This window comes from Symphalangus syndactylus, chromosome 1, assembly GCF_028878055.3.
Source record: "Symphalangus syndactylus isolate Jambi chromosome 1, NHGRI_mSymSyn1-v2.1_pri, whole genome shotgun sequence".
Taxonomy (NCBI): Eukaryota; Metazoa; Chordata; class Mammalia; order Primates; family Hylobatidae; genus Symphalangus; species Symphalangus syndactylus.
In genome coordinates this window covers 36,146,593-36,165,520 of record NC_072423.2, presented here as the reverse complement: position 1 = coordinate 36,165,520, position 18,928 = coordinate 36,146,593, and the positions used below count along the sequence as shown (strand labels likewise).

Sequence of the window (18,928 nt, the reverse complement as noted above, 5' to 3'; positions counted from 1 at the left end):
CCTTCCCCCGGCTCGGCCACGCCTCCTTCCCGCCCAGCTGTGGCCCCGGATGACGCAAACCGGGAACAGCAGCTGAGCCTGCGCTTCGGAAGCATGGATGTGCGCCTGCGCTGCGCCAGGGCCCGGCGGGCGGTTTGAATTTTGCTCCGGGAGTGACGTCTCACCATCCCGGGCTTCCAGCGGAGACTGCTGTATCCGCGGCTGAAGACCCAGCGGCGAGTAGCCTTTTGCTCCTGGACTGACTCGAGGTTGGAGTCTGTGTTGGGGACCCTGCCTTCGGAAGCGCCTGAGGTAGCTTGCTTGGCGGCTGGGGGCCGCGGACCGCGCCGGGCGTGGGGGAGGACGGGGCTGGACGCTGGGGTGGATGCTTTAGACCCTCCCCTTCTCTCTCACCCGCGGAGTAGGTGGGAAACTTGTTCTTTCCCATTTCTCTGCCTCCTTACCGATCCCAAACTGTGAAGCCCCAACCCCTCACAGCACAGGAAAAATGATTACCTGGGCCCATTTCTTTGGCAGTGTAACACATTTTTTAAAAATGTGTCCATATTTTGCATGTTTAAAGAAAATACCAGTGTTGTCTTTATCTATAAATAGTGCGTTTGTCCTCCTGAATCCTTAAGGAAAGGACCCAGGCTTATCCCCTTTACACTGGTTTGGGATCCATCGATGGCCGAAGGCTCTAAGACAAGTCAGTACGGTACCGTGATTAGAAACTGAATGTTGTAGAATTGAAAGAAATTGCTGTTGAATTTTTGTACTTAACCTTCAAAGACATGTGATTTACTTGACATTGACCATTCTTGGATTTCGAAAGTGAACAGAAATTTGTGTGGCTTTTCTTGTTATGAATATGTTTATATTTTTTTCTTCAGAGGCTTAAAGGATGGCCTCCTCAGATCTGGAACAATTATGCTCTCATGTTAATGAAAAGATTGGCAATATTAAGAAAACCTTGTCATTAAGAAACTGTGGTAAGTAAAACAGATTCCACTGAGTTTGTATATACAAAATGTATTTTGATTATTCCACTCTGAATGATGTCTTTGCTTGGTTAAGTGACTGTATCTTAGGTAATTTTAGATTTTGAATAACGATTTTTTAAATAGTCCAATGTCATTTTGAATATTGTGGAGGATACTAAAAATGTAAGGTACATTGAACAATGAACTGAATATTCATTAGAACTATTTACTTATGTTTTTCTGAGACACATAGGCCAATGGTGAGATTTGAAGGTTATGTGGCATCCATGGTTCTACAGCTAAATAGAGATATAGTCATGCGTTGCTAATGATGGAGATGTGTTCTGACAAAAGCGTTACATGATTTTGTCTTTGTGCAAACATCACAACATAGAATGTACGTAAATGTACACAAACCTAGATGGTACAGCCTACTACATATCTAGGCTATATAGCCTATTGCTCCTAGGCAACAAACCCGTATAGCATGTGACTGTACTGAATACCTTAGGCAAGTGTAACACAATGGTATTTGAGTATCTAAACATAGAAAAGATACAGTAAAAAATTAAAAATGGAACACCTGTATAGGCCACTTACCATTAATGGAGCTTGCAGAACTGGAAGTTGCTGTGGGTGAGACAGTGAGTGAATGTGAAGGCCTAGGACATCACTGTATACTACTGTAGACTTTATAAGTACTATACACTTATGCTACACTAAATTTTATAAAAAATAAAAAACTTTCTTCAATAATACATTAACTTAGCTTACTATAACTTTTTTACTTAATAAACTTTTTAGTTTGGCTTAGCTTTTTTATTCTTTTCTAATAACAGCTTAAAACAAATACATTGTACAGGTGTCCAAAAATAATTTTATATCTTTATAAGCTTTTTTCCTATTTTTTTTTTAACTTTTTAAAATTTTTTTGTCAAAAATGAATACACACACACACATTAGCCTAGGCCTATGCAGGGTCAGGATCATCAACATCTGTCTTCCACGTTCACATCTTGTTCCACTAGAAGGTTGTCAGGGGCAGTGCCACACGTGGAGCAGTCATCTATGATAACAATGCCTTTTGGAATATCTCCTGAGGGACCTGCCTGAGACTGTTTTACAGTTAACTTTTTTTTTTTAAATAAGTAGAAGGAGTACACTCTAAAATAACAATACAAAGTATTGTATAGTAAATAACATAAACTAGTAACCATTTATTATCAATTATTATGTACTATACATAATTGTATGTGCTGTACTTTTATAATACTGGCATTATAGTTTGTTTACACCAGCATCACCACAAACATGTGAATAATGCATTGCACCATGATGTTATGATGGCTCCGATATCACAAGGCAATAGGAATGTTTCAGCTCCGTTATAATCTTATGGGGCCACTGTCATATTTGTGGTCCATTGTTGGCTGAATCACTGTTATGTGGCACATCACTGTATTAAAAGGCAAGTAAAAAAAACTGATGTAGAGCTCCATAGGGTAAAAGTAGTTCATAACCCATCTTAGAGCCTGCTTTGGAGGAAGCTTATTACTCTGTATCACTGGGAAATAACTAATTGAAAATGAAGTAAATTATTTAAGCATCCATGAACTTGGAGATTGTAAGTATCTTTGAAAATATTTTGACGTGCTGAAATTGGATGATGCAATGAAAGTTCAGAGAAACAGATGATCCTTGTCAAATCTAAAGTGTTGTTTAAAGAATTATATACTCCCTAACCTTATCTGGGAGGGTAAAGGTTTATTGGCAGACAGAATTCCTTGTGCTGGGAAGGTTGTGTTGAACTTGTATTGTAGTTTGTATTATGAATTGGTAGTTTGAAAACTTTCTCAAATATGAAATTATAATGTTAGATAGGCCGTTTTGAATTATACCTCCCCTCCCAGGGACCTTGATATTCTCAGTCCTATATTGGTAACTACTAATAAAGGAGCCTCATACATTTCACAGTTTATGGTTCACATACTCTGGAAAGTTAAAGCTAAAGGGACTGTGGGTTCATCTTAAGGAGCCCCCTCACTTCACACCTGAGGAAACTGAGACTCTTGGAAGTCAGGTGGCTGGCCCAGGTCCCTCAGCTCATGAGTACTTGGTTGGGCAACAGTTTCTGTTTCTTGATTCCCATGTTAGTACCCTTTCTATTTTGCTGCCATTTTTATTGAAGTAATTTGTAAAAGACTTTTAGATGTTTAATAATTAGTCTTGTTTAAATTCACTTTCTGAGGTTATGATTACTCATGGATAAACAAATACAATTTGGAGATCTATAAAACTATCAAGCCTTGAATTCACATGACCCACCAAAGCATAGGCCTGGCTGAAGCAGTCAGACCCATTAGATCCCTACACAGTTGTCAACTGTCATTTTGTATGGGGGGAGAATAATTTGTCTGTGTGGCTCCATAGCCTATAAAATAAAGCCTGGTAGTTTGTTTGCTACTTTGGCTTCTGTAACTGACTAGATTACTACATAAAAAGCAGTGGCCAGACACACACCTGTAATCCCAGCACTTTGGGAGGCCGAGGCAGGCGGATCGCTTGAGCTTAGGAGTTTGAGACCAGCCTGGTAACATAGTAAGACCCTGTCTCTACACAGAATAAAATATGAGCCAGGTGTGGTGGCGCTTACCTGTAGTCCCAGCTATTCAGGAGGCTGAGGCAGGAGGATTGCTTGAGCCTGGTAGGTTGAGGCTGCAGTGAGCTCTGATGGTGCCACTGAACTCCAGCCTCGGTGACAGAGCAAGACCCTGTCTCAAAAAAAAAAAAAAGTGGTAAACAACACCCTAAAATTTAGGTGACTAAAAGTTGAGATACCAGTGTATGGGGAAGAAATACTGTGTTCAACTAATTCTACTGAAATTATTCGCAGAGACATCAGTACTCTCATTTACTTATTAATTTGTTTTAGTTATTATGAGCTGAGTGTCAAATGCAAGTAGCGTTGCTCTATTAGATAGAATGATATACTCCTCATGATGATGATGAATGGCAGTTAGCATTTACTGAGTATTAGGTTCTACACACAGGGCTAAGCCCATCTTATATGTACTTTCACCTATCTTCGCAGTAATGAGGTAGGTACTTGGTGTCTCTGACTTCAGGCCTTCTACCTGGTTCACTCTACTGCCTCCTTAATCTACAGATATTGCCAAAGTCTGCTTTTACTTATGTGTATGTCATTGTTAGATTGCTGGAAATGCAGATGGGAAGCTTCAATTATGAAGGTAGTTTTTCTTTTGTGTTTTTAATTTGCCCTTAAATTTTTTAAAAAACTACTTTTATTTCTAGGGAGGAAGGGACTCTGATTTTCTCATCCATCTCAAATCTCTGAAAGTTGCTAGAGAGGGGTGCTAGGAGGTGGGATTGGGACTATGAGAATATACTACTTTATAAATGTCTTATGTTTGTTTTTGCCAGGTACCCAGGGTTATCACCAGCTTGTGACTTTTTATGTTACTTTGTCTGCTTAGGGGTGGTTTTGAATAGTGTGGATAGTGTTAATATGAATTCCAAATCCATATTACAAATTCTGAAAGAGAATTTCACCTCATCCTCACTCCTACCCCTTCCACACACACACTGAAGGGCCTGTCTAAAACATAAGCTTATTTCTCTGGTGAGTGATTACAACTTTCAATGAAAATATATTCATGAAGAAGAGTCCTAGCCTCATTTGAGATTCTCACTTCCAACACCCTGTGTTTTTAAAGCCCCAAAACCTTGGATCTTATCCCTATTAAAATCAAATATATTCCATTGCTGAGATTGACAACCTCCTGTCCAGCATTGCTCCACACTCCTCAGATTAGGGCTGCTGCAGCCTCAGCTCACACACACTGCCTGGTATGAGGGGGAACCACAGTTCCCTCTTCATATTGGAACCCTTGGAGATTTGCCTTTTTCTCATGAAAGCTTAGCTGTGGATGTAGAAGGATGCTTGTTTTACCTAGCATTTCTAAGTGTTTTAATAAGTGGAGGAATTTGCCAGAAACAAAAGACGCAGGGGAGACATTGTCCTTGCCTCTCCCCTCCTTCTGTTCCATACTACTTAGAAATGAGGTCTCAAGATTGTCCATGGAGTCAGTTTCTAGGGGCTAAAGCAGTAGACCTTTTTCCACCCCTCTCTAAGGTACAGCTATCTGTTCCGAGAGTTCGCACGAGTACTTGTAGCTACTGCTTTTCTATACACTTTGTTTTCTATTTTATTTTTGTTTATAACAGGCCAGGAACCTACCTTGAAAACTGTATTAAATAAAATAGGAGATGAGATCATTGTAATAAATGAACTTCTAAATGAATTGGAATTGGAAATTCAGTATCAAGAACAAACTAACAATTCACTCAAGGTAATGTTTTCTAATGAGGAAACAGTAAAAAGGCAATACATACAAACTCCGTAATCATTAAGTAATTCTTAAGGATGCTTTGTTTATAATGTTTTTGGTTTATAAATTATTAATGGTACAGTATGCCATTTATGTTTTATTTTCCTAGTATAATGGAATTTGGAGCTCCACAGCTACTTCTTTCTGCTGATGGCTAGTGGAATTGAACTTTACTAGAAAGGAGAGTTTGCTAATAATTCTTGGTAGCTTTAATTTAAACAATGATGTTCTAGTAGAGTGGTATTTAAAGAACACCTGCTTTGGGTGAGGAGATATGGATTCTTACCTTGGTGGTCCTTGGTACTCTCTGCCACCCTGAGAAAGCTCTTTTACCGCTTGGGGTTTCAAGATCCTCATTTGAAAAAATAATAGATCATATTGAACTGTTTCTTAGCTCCCTTATATGTCTATATTTCTGTATTTTTATAAAAGGTAATATAAGGGTTCTCAGGTAAAGAAAAACTTGAGCCTCATGCACATGCACATTTTATTCTAAACAAGCCTTCAAATTGACTTCAGCTAATAAAAGTACTTGTGCACTTCCTAATGGGGGAATAATCTGTACCATAATTATCTCACATTGTTAGAGCTGGGGAATTGCTCAGTGGGATTGAACAAGGGACCTCCCTGACCCCATTCAGCCTTATAATCCTTAAGGTCTGTAAAGATTGTTCAGCTATAGGAATGGGCATGATTATGCCTATCACTCTATTAGTCAAAATGGAATTGGTATCCATGAATGTCATTCACCTCTTCAAGGAAAAGACATTATATAGATTAAAAACAGAAACCATTGGGCATTTCAGTTCTAACCTGCCCAAGAATGTCCAGGGTTAGATGTGGCCCTAGAGAATGCTCAACTCAGAACTGAAGGCTATTTGGAATTTCTGTTCACATTGCGATTGGGAGCCAGAGGCGGGAATCCAAAGGCAAAAAATATTTTCCTTATTAAAATGTGTATGAGTTCATAGCCTCAAGTTCTAGTAAAAGTTAGAGACCAAAACACCCCAGCTATCAAGTAGAAATTTTCATTAAGCTGGCATGTAGGTAGCCCACAGTGGAAGTCATCCTAAAGCAGCATCTCATGCTTGCCAGCTGGGTATATTACCACGCTGTGATAATATGGTTGCTGTTACACAGGTAACACTGGGGAGCATTTGGTAAGCCAACAAAAGCAATTTATGAGAATGAAAAACATAAGTTCTTTATATATTTCTTAGTTATCTCCCAAGATTAAAGTATTTGAGAAAGACTTAACTTTAGTCCTGCTTTGTAATTGCAATGTGATTATAGTGATTGTTCTCTGAAAAAAATCTAGTAGAGAAAACTATTACCACCATCCAAAAACAGCTCTAGAAACCAATTTTTTATTGCTGGATTCATTGCTTTTTCACTTCATTCTGCATTTTCGGTACTCACAGTCAATGTGATTTTTTTTTTTTTTTTTTTCTTGAGATGAGCCTTTCTCTGTCGCCCAGGCTGGAGTGCAGTGGCACAATCTCAGCTCACTGCAACCTCCTCCTCCCAGGTTCAAGCAATTCTCCCCCCTCAGCCTCCTGAGTAGCTGGGACTACAGGTGCGTGCCACCACGCCCGGCTAATTTTTTGTATTTTTAGTAGAGACGGGGTTTCACAGTGTTAGCGAGGATGGTCTCCATCTCCTCACCTCGTGATCCACCCACCTCAGCCTCCCAAAGTGCTGGGATTACAGGCGTGAGCCACCGTGTCCAGCCACAGTCACTGTGATTATGGTTCACTGTTTTCCCTGCTCTTTAGAGTATCTTAAAACACACATGGGGAGGACAGAGACTTATTTGTGAGCATTTTTAAATTTTAGGAACTCTGTGAATCTCTTGAAGAAGATTACAAAGACGTAGAACATCTTAAAGAAAACATTCCTTCCCATTTGCCTCAAGTAACAGTAACCCAGAGCTGGTAAGTGTATTTATAATTATTCTTGCTATCTGGATTTATAAACCCATGAAAACAAGTTCTTCAGAGCCTTTTGTTCTTTCATGTGCTTGCAGTTTTGTCAGCGATGATCTAGTTTTTTGTCACCTATACTAAAAACAGTATTTCCATGTTCACCAGTTTTCTTATCTTGGGGTCTCTGAGGAAAATCTAACACTTCTTTCCCAGTTTGCCAAGGGCAAGTCTCTCTAGCCTCTCTTTTTTCACTCATTTCTTTCCCTGAGAGCAGTTTGTCAACTGTCGTTTGTTCCTTGACATTTTAGGCAGGTTAATTTTTTGTTATGAGTATAGTACATTGAGTAGTGTTCTTGATCTCTGCCTACTAGATTCTGGTAGCATCCCTCCATCCCACCCATTCATGACAATGAAAAATGTCTCCAGACATTGCCAAATGCCTCTGAGGGCAAAATCTTCTCCGACCATTGAGAACCACTGCCTTTGGGTAAAAATAAGCTTAAGGAAGTTACCATTTTAAAAATAGCTAAAGAGGCTGGGCACAGTGGCTCACGCCTATAATCCTAGCATTTTGGGAAGCCGAGGCAGGCAGATTGCTTGAGCCCAAGAGTTTGAGACTAGCCTGGGCAACATGGTGAAACCCCATCTCTGCTAAAAATACAAAAAATTAGCCAGACACAGTGGCACACCCCTGTAGTCCCAGCTACTCAGGGAGCTGAGGCGGGAGGATTGTTTGAGCCTGGCAGGTCAAGACTGCAGTGAGCCCTGATGGTGCTACTGCACTCCAGTCTGGGCAACAGAGTAAGATCCTGCCTCAAAATAAAAAAATAAATAAAAGCCAAAGGAACAATAAGCTTAGCTCTTTTTTTCCCTCAAATGTCCATCCTCTCTCTCTCCCCTCTTACAAGGCATGTCTGTGCTTCGGCTTTTTCCCCGAGGCCCTAACACCTGGCTTTTGGCTGTCATTGCCACCACACCTAGGGTGGTTGAAGGTCACGAAGAGGTCAAAAATTGCTCGTCAGCCCTGGTTCTACTTCTAAGATTTCATCTTGCATACCGCCTTTTTGTTTTTGAAATTCTGTTTTCTGCACTGCCACTGTGCTTTCTTAGTTGTCAGCCCACTTCTCTGACTTGGCTGCCTCCTTTTTCTCTCCCCTCTTTTAAATTATAGATCTCTCTTACCTGCTTTACTCATTCTTACCTAACTCCACTGTTAATGCTCTCAAATGTCCAGCTCTAGCCTTGATATGACATCTAGTTCCAGCGATTTAATGGCCTGCTATTTTCTCCTCAAACTTTGCATCTTGAAGACCTGGCTCTCTTGTTACCCACATATCCTCCCATTACCTCGGCGAGGACTTGGCATCTTTATCCTGTCTTGCTCTTTCTCAGCCATTACCTGTCACTGGACATCCAGCAAGAATTTGATCAGGGGAATAGGAAGAATTTTCTTCTAAGCTCACTATGGCCTAGCTTCAACTCTCAGAGATGGGTCAGAGCAGAACCTTTCTGTAAGTCAAAATGGTTATTTTCAGCTGATAAACACAGCAGGGCATAAGGGAGCCAATCAGGTGCTTCCTCAACACAAGGTCAAGACAAACAAGTACAGGTATGATTCAGCCAGTCTCACAGTGGAATCTCGTATGTTAGGATTCACAGAAGGATTATGGTGCATTGGGCATCTTTATCTTGACAGCGTGCAGCATGGCCGAGTCACACCACCTCAGTGAGGCTGGTTGCCATCTGTGTCTGGCATTTGACTGTCATCTTGGGATCTCGCTTCCTGCCTTTCTGGAGATTCCCGTGGCTTGCTCCTGAGGCCATCCTCCCACTCATAATTCCAGGGCTTTGCTTAACTTCTAAGCTTTATATTATGTAACATTTCTTGTTACCTTTTTATTATACAAATAATACATGTTGCTAGGAAGTGTTTGTTGTCAGAAAATAAAACTCATCTGTAATTCTACCATTCAGATAAGATAGGGTATAGCTTTCCAGATTTTACTTAACTACACATAATAACAGGTATTTCTTATACCTGTTATTATGTGTAGTTATAGCAGCCGCCTACTGTTTCTTATATCTGGTGTCATCTTTCCTGTGTCTTGACTTGCTGCTGGCAACATCCCTGGCAGTTGAGGAACCTAGAAGCTATAGTGTGTTTCTAGACTTTGTTTGCTAGTGGGACAGGAGCTATATTAGTAGGCTTCTCACTCGCTCTAAAAATTGAGCAGATCGAATCCAGGGGTGACCCATGATCATTGCTGGCAGCTAAAATGACTCTGTGATACACAGGGACTGACATGAGCAACCATCAGGATAAATTAGAATAAATAGAAGTCCAAGATAACTGATGTTTCCAGATTCAGAGTTAGGGATGTGTCAGGAAGACAAGCTATTAAGGGTTAAGAGAAGCTATTAAGCCATAAAGCTGTTAACTTACTGACTTTGAGGAGCTGGTGGGACAACTGATGAAGATATCATGTTACACGTAAATAAATATAGCTATATTACTGAAGATTTGGGAACTTAATTTTTCAACATTTCCTTCACCGTTTAGATTTTCATGAACAATAGACATAGGGATAGAAAAAAAAGTTGGCAATAAGATTATAACGGGATGAGTTACGTATTTAATATTATTTTCAGTTGAGAAAGCTTTGCAGTATGCTGCTTATTTCTGACAATTGCCTGTATGTATGTACATCTCTATTCTGTAGTGTTAAGGGATCAGATCTTGATCCTGAAGAACCAATCAAAGTAGAGGAACCTGAACCCATAAAGAAGCCTCCCAAAGAACAAAGAAGTATTAAGGAAATGCCATTTATAACTTGTGATGAATTCAATGGTGTTCCTTCGTAAGTATTTAAGATAAATAATGTTCAACCCCTTAATAAACATAAATGATCGTTTAAATCATAAAGCTTAATTATATTAATTGTAATATGCTATGTTCAAATATTGATCTTTTTAAAAAGTTTCACATTATACTATGAAAATTCAGTAAATTTTTTGAAGATTTTTGTTGTAAAACCCCTTCATAGAGAGATCAAGAGATGGATCAGTTCATTGCTTAAGTCCTATCTTGGACCTTTTTGTGTTACAGATTACCAATCATATTATAGAAGTAGCCTCAGTTTTGTGGTAATTTTAAGGAAATTGAGTGTGTTGTGTAGAATTGAGAATGAGAATGGACAGTGTTGTGTTTGGTTTCCATTTGTGCATTGTACCCGTGCTTGTTTGAGCCTGTGGTATATTCCAGACCCTGGGTCACTCAGAATAGAGGAATGAATAAGACAAAATGCTTCCCCCAGAGGGGGGTCTCCCTTGCCTCTTACATATGGCAATAATGGGGAACCAATTATGAAAATCCACATTTTTAAACTCATAATTCCAGGGCTTTGCTTAACTTCTAAGCTTCATATTATATTTCTTGTTACCTTTTTATTATACGAATAATACATGTTGCTAGAAAGTGTTTGTTGTCAGAAAGTAAAACTCATCTGCAATTCTACCATTCAGATAAGATAGCGTATAGCTTTCCAGATTTTATTTGACTATACATATGTAACAGATATTTCTTATACCTGTTATTATAGCAATGTAGTTATACTGTAAATACAACTTACTATCCTTTTATTGTGATAATTTTTCTATCATTTATAGTCATATAATATATAGCTATCCAGTAACTTATTGTAGCATTTCCTCATTACGTATTTGGGTTGACTTTATTGTTACAAATAATGGTACAATGAAATATCTTTTAGACAAGGCTGTTTTGCAATTTTTTTATTTCCTTGGGATAGAGTCTTAGGAGGAGAGTCCCTGAGGCAAAGATCATGATTATTTTGCCTTCTAGAGAGCTTTTCATACCAGTTTGTTTTGGCTGTTGTTTTATTTAATAAAGTATGTTTCTTAGAACCTTTGTTAGGTTTACAGAAAAATTGAGCAGATAGTACAGTGTTCTCATACCACTTCTCCCCTGCACACAGTTTTCCCTAGTAACAGAGCATTGGTATGACATATCTGTTACAGTTGTCAAACCAATATTGATACATTACTATTAACTACCATCCTTAGTTTATGTTAGGATTTATTCTGTGTTGTACCTTCTGTGGGTTTTGACAAATGCATAATGTCACGTGTATTCCATTACGGTATCATACAGAAGAATTTCACTATCCTAAAAAGTTTCACTGTCCTAAAAGTGCCTTGTATCCCACCTCTTTCTATCTCCCACGGAACCCCAGAATGTTATATGGTTAGAGTCACACAGTATGTAGCCTTCTCTGACTGGCTTCTTTTACTTAGAAATAAGGATTTATGATCCTTTGTATCTTTTTGTGGTTTGATAGCTCATTTCTTTTTAACACTAAATAGTACTCCATTGTATGGATGTACTGGTTTGTTTATTCATTCACCTATTGAAGCAATCTTAGTTCCTTCCAGTTTGGTGCAACTATGAATAAAGCTGCTAAAAACATTCATGTGCAGGTTTCGTGTAGACATAAGTTTTCAACTCATTTGGGTAAATACTTAGAAGTGTAACTGCTGAATCATGTAAGAGTATGTTCAGTTTTGTAAAAACCTGCCCATGGCTATACCATTTTGCATTCCCACCAGCAATGACAGAACATTCCTCTTGCTCCACATACTCTTTATCATTTGGTATTGTCAGTGTTCTGGATTTTAGCCACTCTAATAGGTGTATAGTGGTATCTAATTACTTTACTTTACAATTCCCTAGTAACATTTGACATTGAGCATCTTTTCAGCAAGTACTACAGTCCTCCGCTCTACCAGCTGAGCTATCAAAGGGAGCGCTGAGCATCTTTTCATATTGATATACTTATTTTCCATTTGCATATCTTTGATGAGATATCTGTTCAGGTCTTGAGTCCGTTTTTAAGGTGGGTTGTTTGTTTTCTTCTCATTAAATTTTAAGAGTTCTTTGCATATCTTTCTTCCTCTCCTCTGGTATTCCCATTATGTGTATGTTATACTTTTTTTGATTGCCTCACAGTTCTTGGGTTTTCTGTTCTTTTTTGTATTTCTCTTTGCATTTTAGTTTGGGAAGTATCTATTGATGTATCTTCAAGTTCGCTGATTCTTTCTTTAGCTGAGTCTAGTCTGCTGATGGAGCCCATCAAAGGCATTCTTCATTTCTGTTAGAGTTCTTTATTTCTAGCATTTCCTTTTGATTCTTCTGTAGAGTTTCCATCTCTGCTTTGTCTGTCTATTCTTGCATTTTATCCTTTTTCCATTAGAGTCCTTAGCATATTAAACAGTTATTTGAGTTAGTGGTTTGATACTTCCAAAATCTCTTGTCATTTCTCAATCTGCTTCTGATGCTCTCAGCCTGTGTTTTTATCTTATGCCTAGTAATTTTTGTTGAAAGCAGGACAAGATGTATCTGGATATTAGGAACTGAAGTAAATAGGCTTTTAGTGTGAGATTTTATGTTGATATGTCTAGGAGCTGGGCTATGTTTAATGGTTGCTACAGTTGTAAATGTCAGAAGCTTCAATTTCTTCTAGTTCCCATTAATTTTGTTTTGTTTTGTTTTGTTTTTGAGATGGAGTCTTACTCTGTCGCCCAGGCTGGAGTGCATTGGAACGATCTCAGCTCACTGCAAGCTCCGCCTCCCTAGTTCACGCCATTCTCCTGCCTCAGCCTCCAGAGTAGCTAGGACTACAGGTGCCCACCGCCACCACGCCAGGCTAATTTTTTGTATTTTTAGTAGAGACGGGGTTTCACCATGTTAGCCAGGATGGTCTCAATCTCCTGACCTCGTGATCCGCCCGCCTCGGCCTCCCAAAGTGCTGGGATTACAGGCATGAGCCACCGTGCCCGGCCTTATTTCCCATTTTTTTTGTCTTCTCTGTTGTCTTTGGGTTTCCTTAGAAATTTTTTCTTAATCGATTCTGTGTCTTGTAGCTTGCTAAGTGTTAGTTCACTAATACATTCCTGTAACCTTGTTGTAGTGTGGTAAGGTGTTGGAGAGAAGCATTCTAGAATCTTATGATTAAATCTCAGGCTTTTTAGGGGTACTGCATCTCTGGCCTGTGACCTTCTAAGGTGTTTCTTAGCTAGACGGGGCTGAAATCATCTAATTACCCTTCCCCTAGGTCAGATAAGGTTCTAGTCAAGTAGTTTTCCTTGAGGGCAGGTCTTTGTTTTGGATAACAGAACTGCTCTACTTTTCCCTGGCCTATTTCAAAATAATTACTTTTTCCCTCCTCTTGCTGATGCTCAAGAGAATTTTTCTCTGATCTTCATTTTGAAAACTTAGGGGGAAGGCAGGGGTGGTTCCTGGAAGTAAAACTCATGAAAGTATGGGGGGCTTCCTAAACTGGATCCCCAGGAGTTAAATCTCAAGCTAGTTCAAACAGAGCCTTAGCAGTTTGTCCGTTACTATTTAAATGTTCCTACAGTTACTCACTCCAGTGGTTTCTGTTCCTAGGAAGCTGTCATTCTCTGCATTTGTTTGTCTCTCCTGTTTTGGGGGCAGTGTTTGGCCCTGTGACTTCAATTCTCTGAGAAGAGTTACCAGCTTTCAGTTTGCTCTTGTTGTGAGGACGGGAGTGACGGTTTCCAAGCTCTTGACACGTCAGAGTGCTGCATACCAGTTTTTACTCCTGTTGGTAGCATGTGAGAATGCCCAACCTAATCGCACACCTGCTAGTGTTACCTACTACTTAAAAATTGCTACCAATTAGCCACTTGAAAAATACCTGGCTCTTTCACAAGTCCAAGACTAGTGATGACGTTGACATTGCTCTTTCGTCTTTTTCTGGGGGGGAGAGGGTCATTTTGTCATTTCCTTTACCTTTTTTTTTTTCTACTTTTTTTGTTTTTGAGACAGTCTCACTGTCCCCCAGGCTGGAGTGTAGTGGCATGATCTCGGCTCACTGCAACCTCTGCCTCCTGGGCTCAAACAATTTCTCATGGTTCAGCCTCCCAGGTAGCTGGGAACACAGGCGTGTGCCACCACACCCAGCTAATTTTTCTATTTTTAGTAGAGATGGGGTTTCACACCATGTTGGCCAGGCTGGTCTCAAACTCCAGACCTCAAGTGATCCACCTGCCTCGGCCTCCCAAAGTGCTGAGATTACAGGTGTGAGTCACCACACTAGCAGTCATTTCCTTTATTGACAGCTTTATTTTCATGAAAACTGTTTGATGCTCTGATGCTATTCAGCTTTGGTCTTTGTTGTTGTTGCTCATTGGCTGAGCTAATGTGAAGAGCAGATGGCTGTGAGGAACAGTGGAGTAAAGGATTTTTGGAAAATGCTTCCATGAAGAGCTAGTGGAAGGAAATTAGAATGGTCATGGTAGATTATTCATTTTTCAACTAGGGGTTATTTAATGAATGAGAAATGAAGTTAGAAGATTAGGGTAAAAAAATCATGTTTTCCAAGAATAGAGTTTTTATTTACTTTAAAACAAATAGTGCTGAGAGTAAAGTGGAAAACATTGAAAGAGATTAGGGATGACTATTGAGGAACTGAAGGTGGTAGTTGAGAAGATTTGAAGGAATTCATAAGTGCATTGTGGAGAACTGGGGTGGAGAACTGGGGTATAAGAGTTTGTAGAAATTGTGGTTAGAAAAAACAGGACAGCAAAAATGAATTTAGAAAAGAGGAATAATGAAATGAGTGTTTTTTGGAAATACGAACATTTTCTTTTAAATAAACTTCTATATCATTGTATCAAGGAAGTTTTGACTGAAAAGCTGCTACTTTGAATAGAAGTGAAGGACAGAGCTTAACCTACTGAACTTAGAATTTGTTGAAGAGACAAATCGAAGCAAATCATCAAGTTTTGTTTTTGGTGTGTTCAAAACGTTCAAAATTGAGAGTCTCCTATTTTTATGTTCTAAGACTCCATGGTGACTGGGAGGACGGACAAGAGGGAGGTTGAAGAGTGGAATTCAGAGTGAAAGAGACAGTGCTCTAAGGGAACCTGAGCTAGCGCATAGAAAACATCATGGCTACGCCTTGGTTCTCCTCAGCCCAGGCAGCTTCGTCACTCACTCCTGTACATCCCCTACCCCATCAGTTCTCCTTTATCTTAATTTGCATTGTCAACTTTGTTGTGGTCTTCTTTGTTGCCCTTCATCTTCCCTTCCTCCTCCTCCTCCTTTTTTCTCTTTCTTTCTCTGAACAAGTAATAGTTTTTGCATAGCACTAGAGTGCTATAAGTTGTATAATTTATTAATATTTAAGTTTTTCCTTTGCTCACAAACATTTAAAAATGTTTAAATAAACATATGTTGCGGTTAATCAGTCCATTTGAATCAGAATTTGAGAGCTTATTTAAAATTATAATATCAGTTCTCCATAGGTAAACAAGAGAGGTTAATAATTAGAGAAGGTAAGCACCGATATGTTGTCACCTCTATTTAATTATTCAGCTCTCTGGTTTATTTGGAAGTTGATATAAGATTGTTTTTGTAAAGGGTACTGTAGTTTTACTATTGTACAAAGTCATCATACTTATGTTTTTCAAGGAAAGTAATTTTGTATGATGATTCTTTAAAATGATAATTAACCATATAGTTTTTTACAGGTACATGAAATCCCGCTTAACCTATGATCAAATTAACGATGTTATTAAAGAAATCAACAAGGCAGTAATTAGTAAATATAAAATCCTACATCAGCCAAAAAAGTCTATGAATTCTGTGACCAGAAATCTCTATCACAGATTTATTGATGAAGAAACGAAGGATACCAAAGGTAAAATGGCAGCATATATATGTGTACATGTGAACTGTTCAGAGTATAACTAAATCATGAGAAATGTAGCTAGTTCTAGAAAATTCTAAATCTAGAGTGTTAATTCCCAACCAGGAGCAGTTATCCTACCAGGGGACATTTTACCATGTCTGGAGACATTTTTGGTTGTTACAGCTGGGTGCTCCTGGCATCTAGTAGGTAGAGGCCAGGGATGCTGCTATAACAGTTGGCAGTGCACAGGATAGCACCCACAAAATGAATTCTCTGGCTCACAGTGTCTGTAGGTGCTGAGCCTGAGAAACATTGCTTTAGAGTCTATTGTGAAACTATGCCCAATGTTTTAAGAAATTGAATAGTAATGATAACAGCTAGTCCTGTTGATATAGCTACTTACTGTATGGCAGAGAGTGTGCCAAGAGCTTCAATCCTTACAACACCCATATCACTTACTATTATTACTCCCAATTTGCAGACTAGGCAAAGAGAGCTTAACTTACTTGTCCAAGGTCATCCAGTTAAATGATAGCACTGTTATGGGTTTTATTCTTATAACCACTATGCCATGTTGCCTCTTGAAAAGTGAATTGTTCAAGCGATACCAACAGATAGCTAGTGACCTAATATCATGCATGCAACTTCTATTGATAGAATAATTATTATTTTAGCAAGAATACTAGTTCTTGGTTTTATTGGATACTAACAGTAAAAACGATTAATACCATTCATATTCACAACTTAATGTATTAAAGACTCTTTTGCAAGTTGGCCTTATAAAAATTAGCACTAATATCTTTATTTTTAGGTCGTTATTTTATAGTGGAAGCTGATATAAAGGAGTTCACAACTTTGAAAGCTGACAAGAAGTTTCACGTGTTACTGAATATTTTACGACACTGCCGGAGGCTATCAGAGGTCCGAGGGGGAGGACTTACTCGTTATGTTATAACCTGAGTCCCTTGTGAACTTTTGAACGTACCAACAGGGTATAGAGTGTAGAGGCTATTTCTATAATTTTCTTATATATAATTTTTTTAACTTTTAATCTTTTTTGTTTCCTTTTTTTTTGAGACAGGATCTTGCTTTGTCACCCATGGTCTTGCTTTGTCACGCAGGCTAGAGTGCAGTGGCACAAACATGGCTCACTGCAGCCTCAACCTCCCAGGCTCAAGTGATCCTCCCACCTCAGCCCCCTGAATAGCTGGGACTACAAGCGTGCGCCACCATGCCTGGCTAATTTTTGTATTTTTTGGAGAGATGGGGTTTCACCATGTTGCCTAGGCTGGTGTTGAGCTCCTGAGCTCGAACAATCCACCCTCCTCAGACTCCCAAAGTGCTGGGATTACAGGCGTGAGCCACCATGCCCGGCCAAGCTTATGTATTTTCAAGATTCACCTCCTCTCACCAAATATTTAACTACCTGCTGAATACACTTCTGTATTAGGCACATAGTGGGACTAAAAAATGCTCATGTCCAGTTTTTGTGTTGAGTGGACAATGCTGCAGACCTTAATAAGATTGGGCACAGATCGGCATGCGCCTGTAGTCCCACCTACTCAGGAGAATTGTTTGAACCCAGGAGGTGGAGGTTGCAGTGAGCCGAGATCGCGCCACTGCACTCCAGTCTGGGCAACAGAGCAAGACTCCATCTCAGAAAAAAAAGAAAAAAGAAAAAAAGATTGGGTACAGATGTGATACTGGAAGAAAAAGATCAAGATGATGAGGTTAGGATACCCAGGCCCTTTGGACTTAAAGATCATTAGTGTCTAAATTCCATCGATGGCATTTCAGTCTATAGGTAAACTTCCTGGAAGCTGGATTTGGAGACAGTTTATCATCTGATTATTGGGCTTTCCTATAGGTCCTTAGGGAGCAGCTTACCTGAAATGCATTTAGTGTACACCAGTCTGTAAACTTCAACCTGTAATGAAAGTGTAATAAATGTACATTGAGTTGATGTGATAATGTGATATAATAAGAAATACATATTTGATCTTCCTATCCAGTTTCTTGTTCAGAGCTCCTAAAACCCTTGTAATTTCCAAAGTGATGGAGTACATCTTTTGTTCTAATATTTGGTCTTTGACCCCAGTTCCTGACACAAAGCTCCTAAATTCCTTTGAATTTCCTAGTGATAGGAGAATTTTTTGTTCTAATGAGGTAACTCTTGATGGGCACCTGGGTAACTCAGGATGGGGGCTGCTCACAAAGACCACATCATGATTAGAAGTTTCAAACTTCTAATGGGAGAGGGGCTGGAGATTGAGTGAATAATCCATCAAGCCTATGTCAACAAGACATAATCCCTTAACTATGGAATTCAGGGAGCTTCAGGGTTGGCAAACATTTTGATATGCCAGGAAGGTGATGCACTCCAGCTTTATGAAGTCAGCAAGGCCTGTTCTCAGGACACTTCTGGACCTTGCCCCAGGTACCCCTTCATCTGGCTGTTGTTCATTTGTATCCTTTGTAGTAGGCTTAAAATAAACTGGTAAACACAAGTAAAGCATTTCCCTGAGTTCTGTATTGCCGTATCAAATTATCAAACCTGAGGAGGGGGTTGTGGGAACCCCCATGTGTAGTCATGTTGGACAGAAGTATGGGCAACCCGGGGACCTGCTAGTTGTGATTGGTGTTTGAAATTCGGGACAGTTTTATGGGACTGAGCCCTTAATCTGTGGGGTCTGCATCAACTCTAGGTATTTAGTCTCAGAATTGAATTAAATACGGGATACTCTGTTGGTGTCTAGAGAGTTGGAAAATTGGTTGGGATAGGGAAAAAACCCCCACACATTTGGTGTCAGAAATATTATGTGAATGTAGTATAGAATAAAACAGGCTTTTCCCTTTTTGATGAAAAAGATGATAAAATAATGTGTGGGTAGGTTGAT

The 18,928-nt window shown here is 39.3% G+C and overlaps 1 protein-coding gene and 1 long non-coding RNA gene across 3 annotated transcripts in view; one reads left to right on the top strand and one right to left on the bottom strand.

Moving 5' to 3' along the window:
* Positions 1-3,734, bottom strand: part of LOC129493226 (uncharacterized) — a 51,763-nt gene extending 48,029 nt beyond the window's left edge. Inside the window, exons 1-2 of the long non-coding RNA XR_008661086.2 lie at positions 3,616-3,734; positions 1,563-1,592 (exon numbers count right to left, since the gene is read on the bottom strand). This is a non-coding gene — a long non-coding RNA (uncharacterized lncRNA). The remainder of the gene's footprint in view (positions 1-1,562; positions 1,593-3,615) is intronic.
* Positions 14-18,538, top strand: SKA1 (spindle and kinetochore associated complex subunit 1). 2 transcript variants are annotated; one of them, XM_055299107.2, is made up of 7 exons: positions 14-291; positions 873-971; positions 5,208-5,332; positions 7,208-7,305; positions 10,017-10,154; positions 15,871-16,040; positions 16,843-18,538. In XM_055299107.2, the coding sequence occupies exons 2-7, from the start codon at positions 884-886 to the stop codon at positions 16,989-16,991; spliced, it is 768 nt and encodes a 255-aa protein (XP_055155082.1). In that variant the 5' UTR covers positions 14-291; positions 873-883; the 3' UTR covers positions 16,992-18,538. The 2 variants fall into 2 exon arrangements, with proteins under 2 accessions (XP_055155082.1, XP_063496100.1); XM_063640030.1 differs by lacking the exon at positions 10,017-10,154.
* Positions 18,539-18,928: the final 390 nt, after the last annotated feature.

Coding starts and splice junctions, on each gene's coding strand:
- SKA1 (XM_055299107.2), top strand. CDS start 884: ATGGCCTCCTCAGATCTGGAACAATTATGCTCTCATGTTAATGAAAAG. Junction 5,333..7,207: donor AAACTAACAATTCACTCAAG/GTAATGTTTTCT, acceptor TTTAAATTTTAG/GAACTCTGTGAATCTCTTGA. Junction 7,306..10,016: donor GTAACAGTAACCCAGAGCTG/GTAAGTGTATTT, acceptor TCTATTCTGTAG/TGTTAAGGGATCAGATCTTG.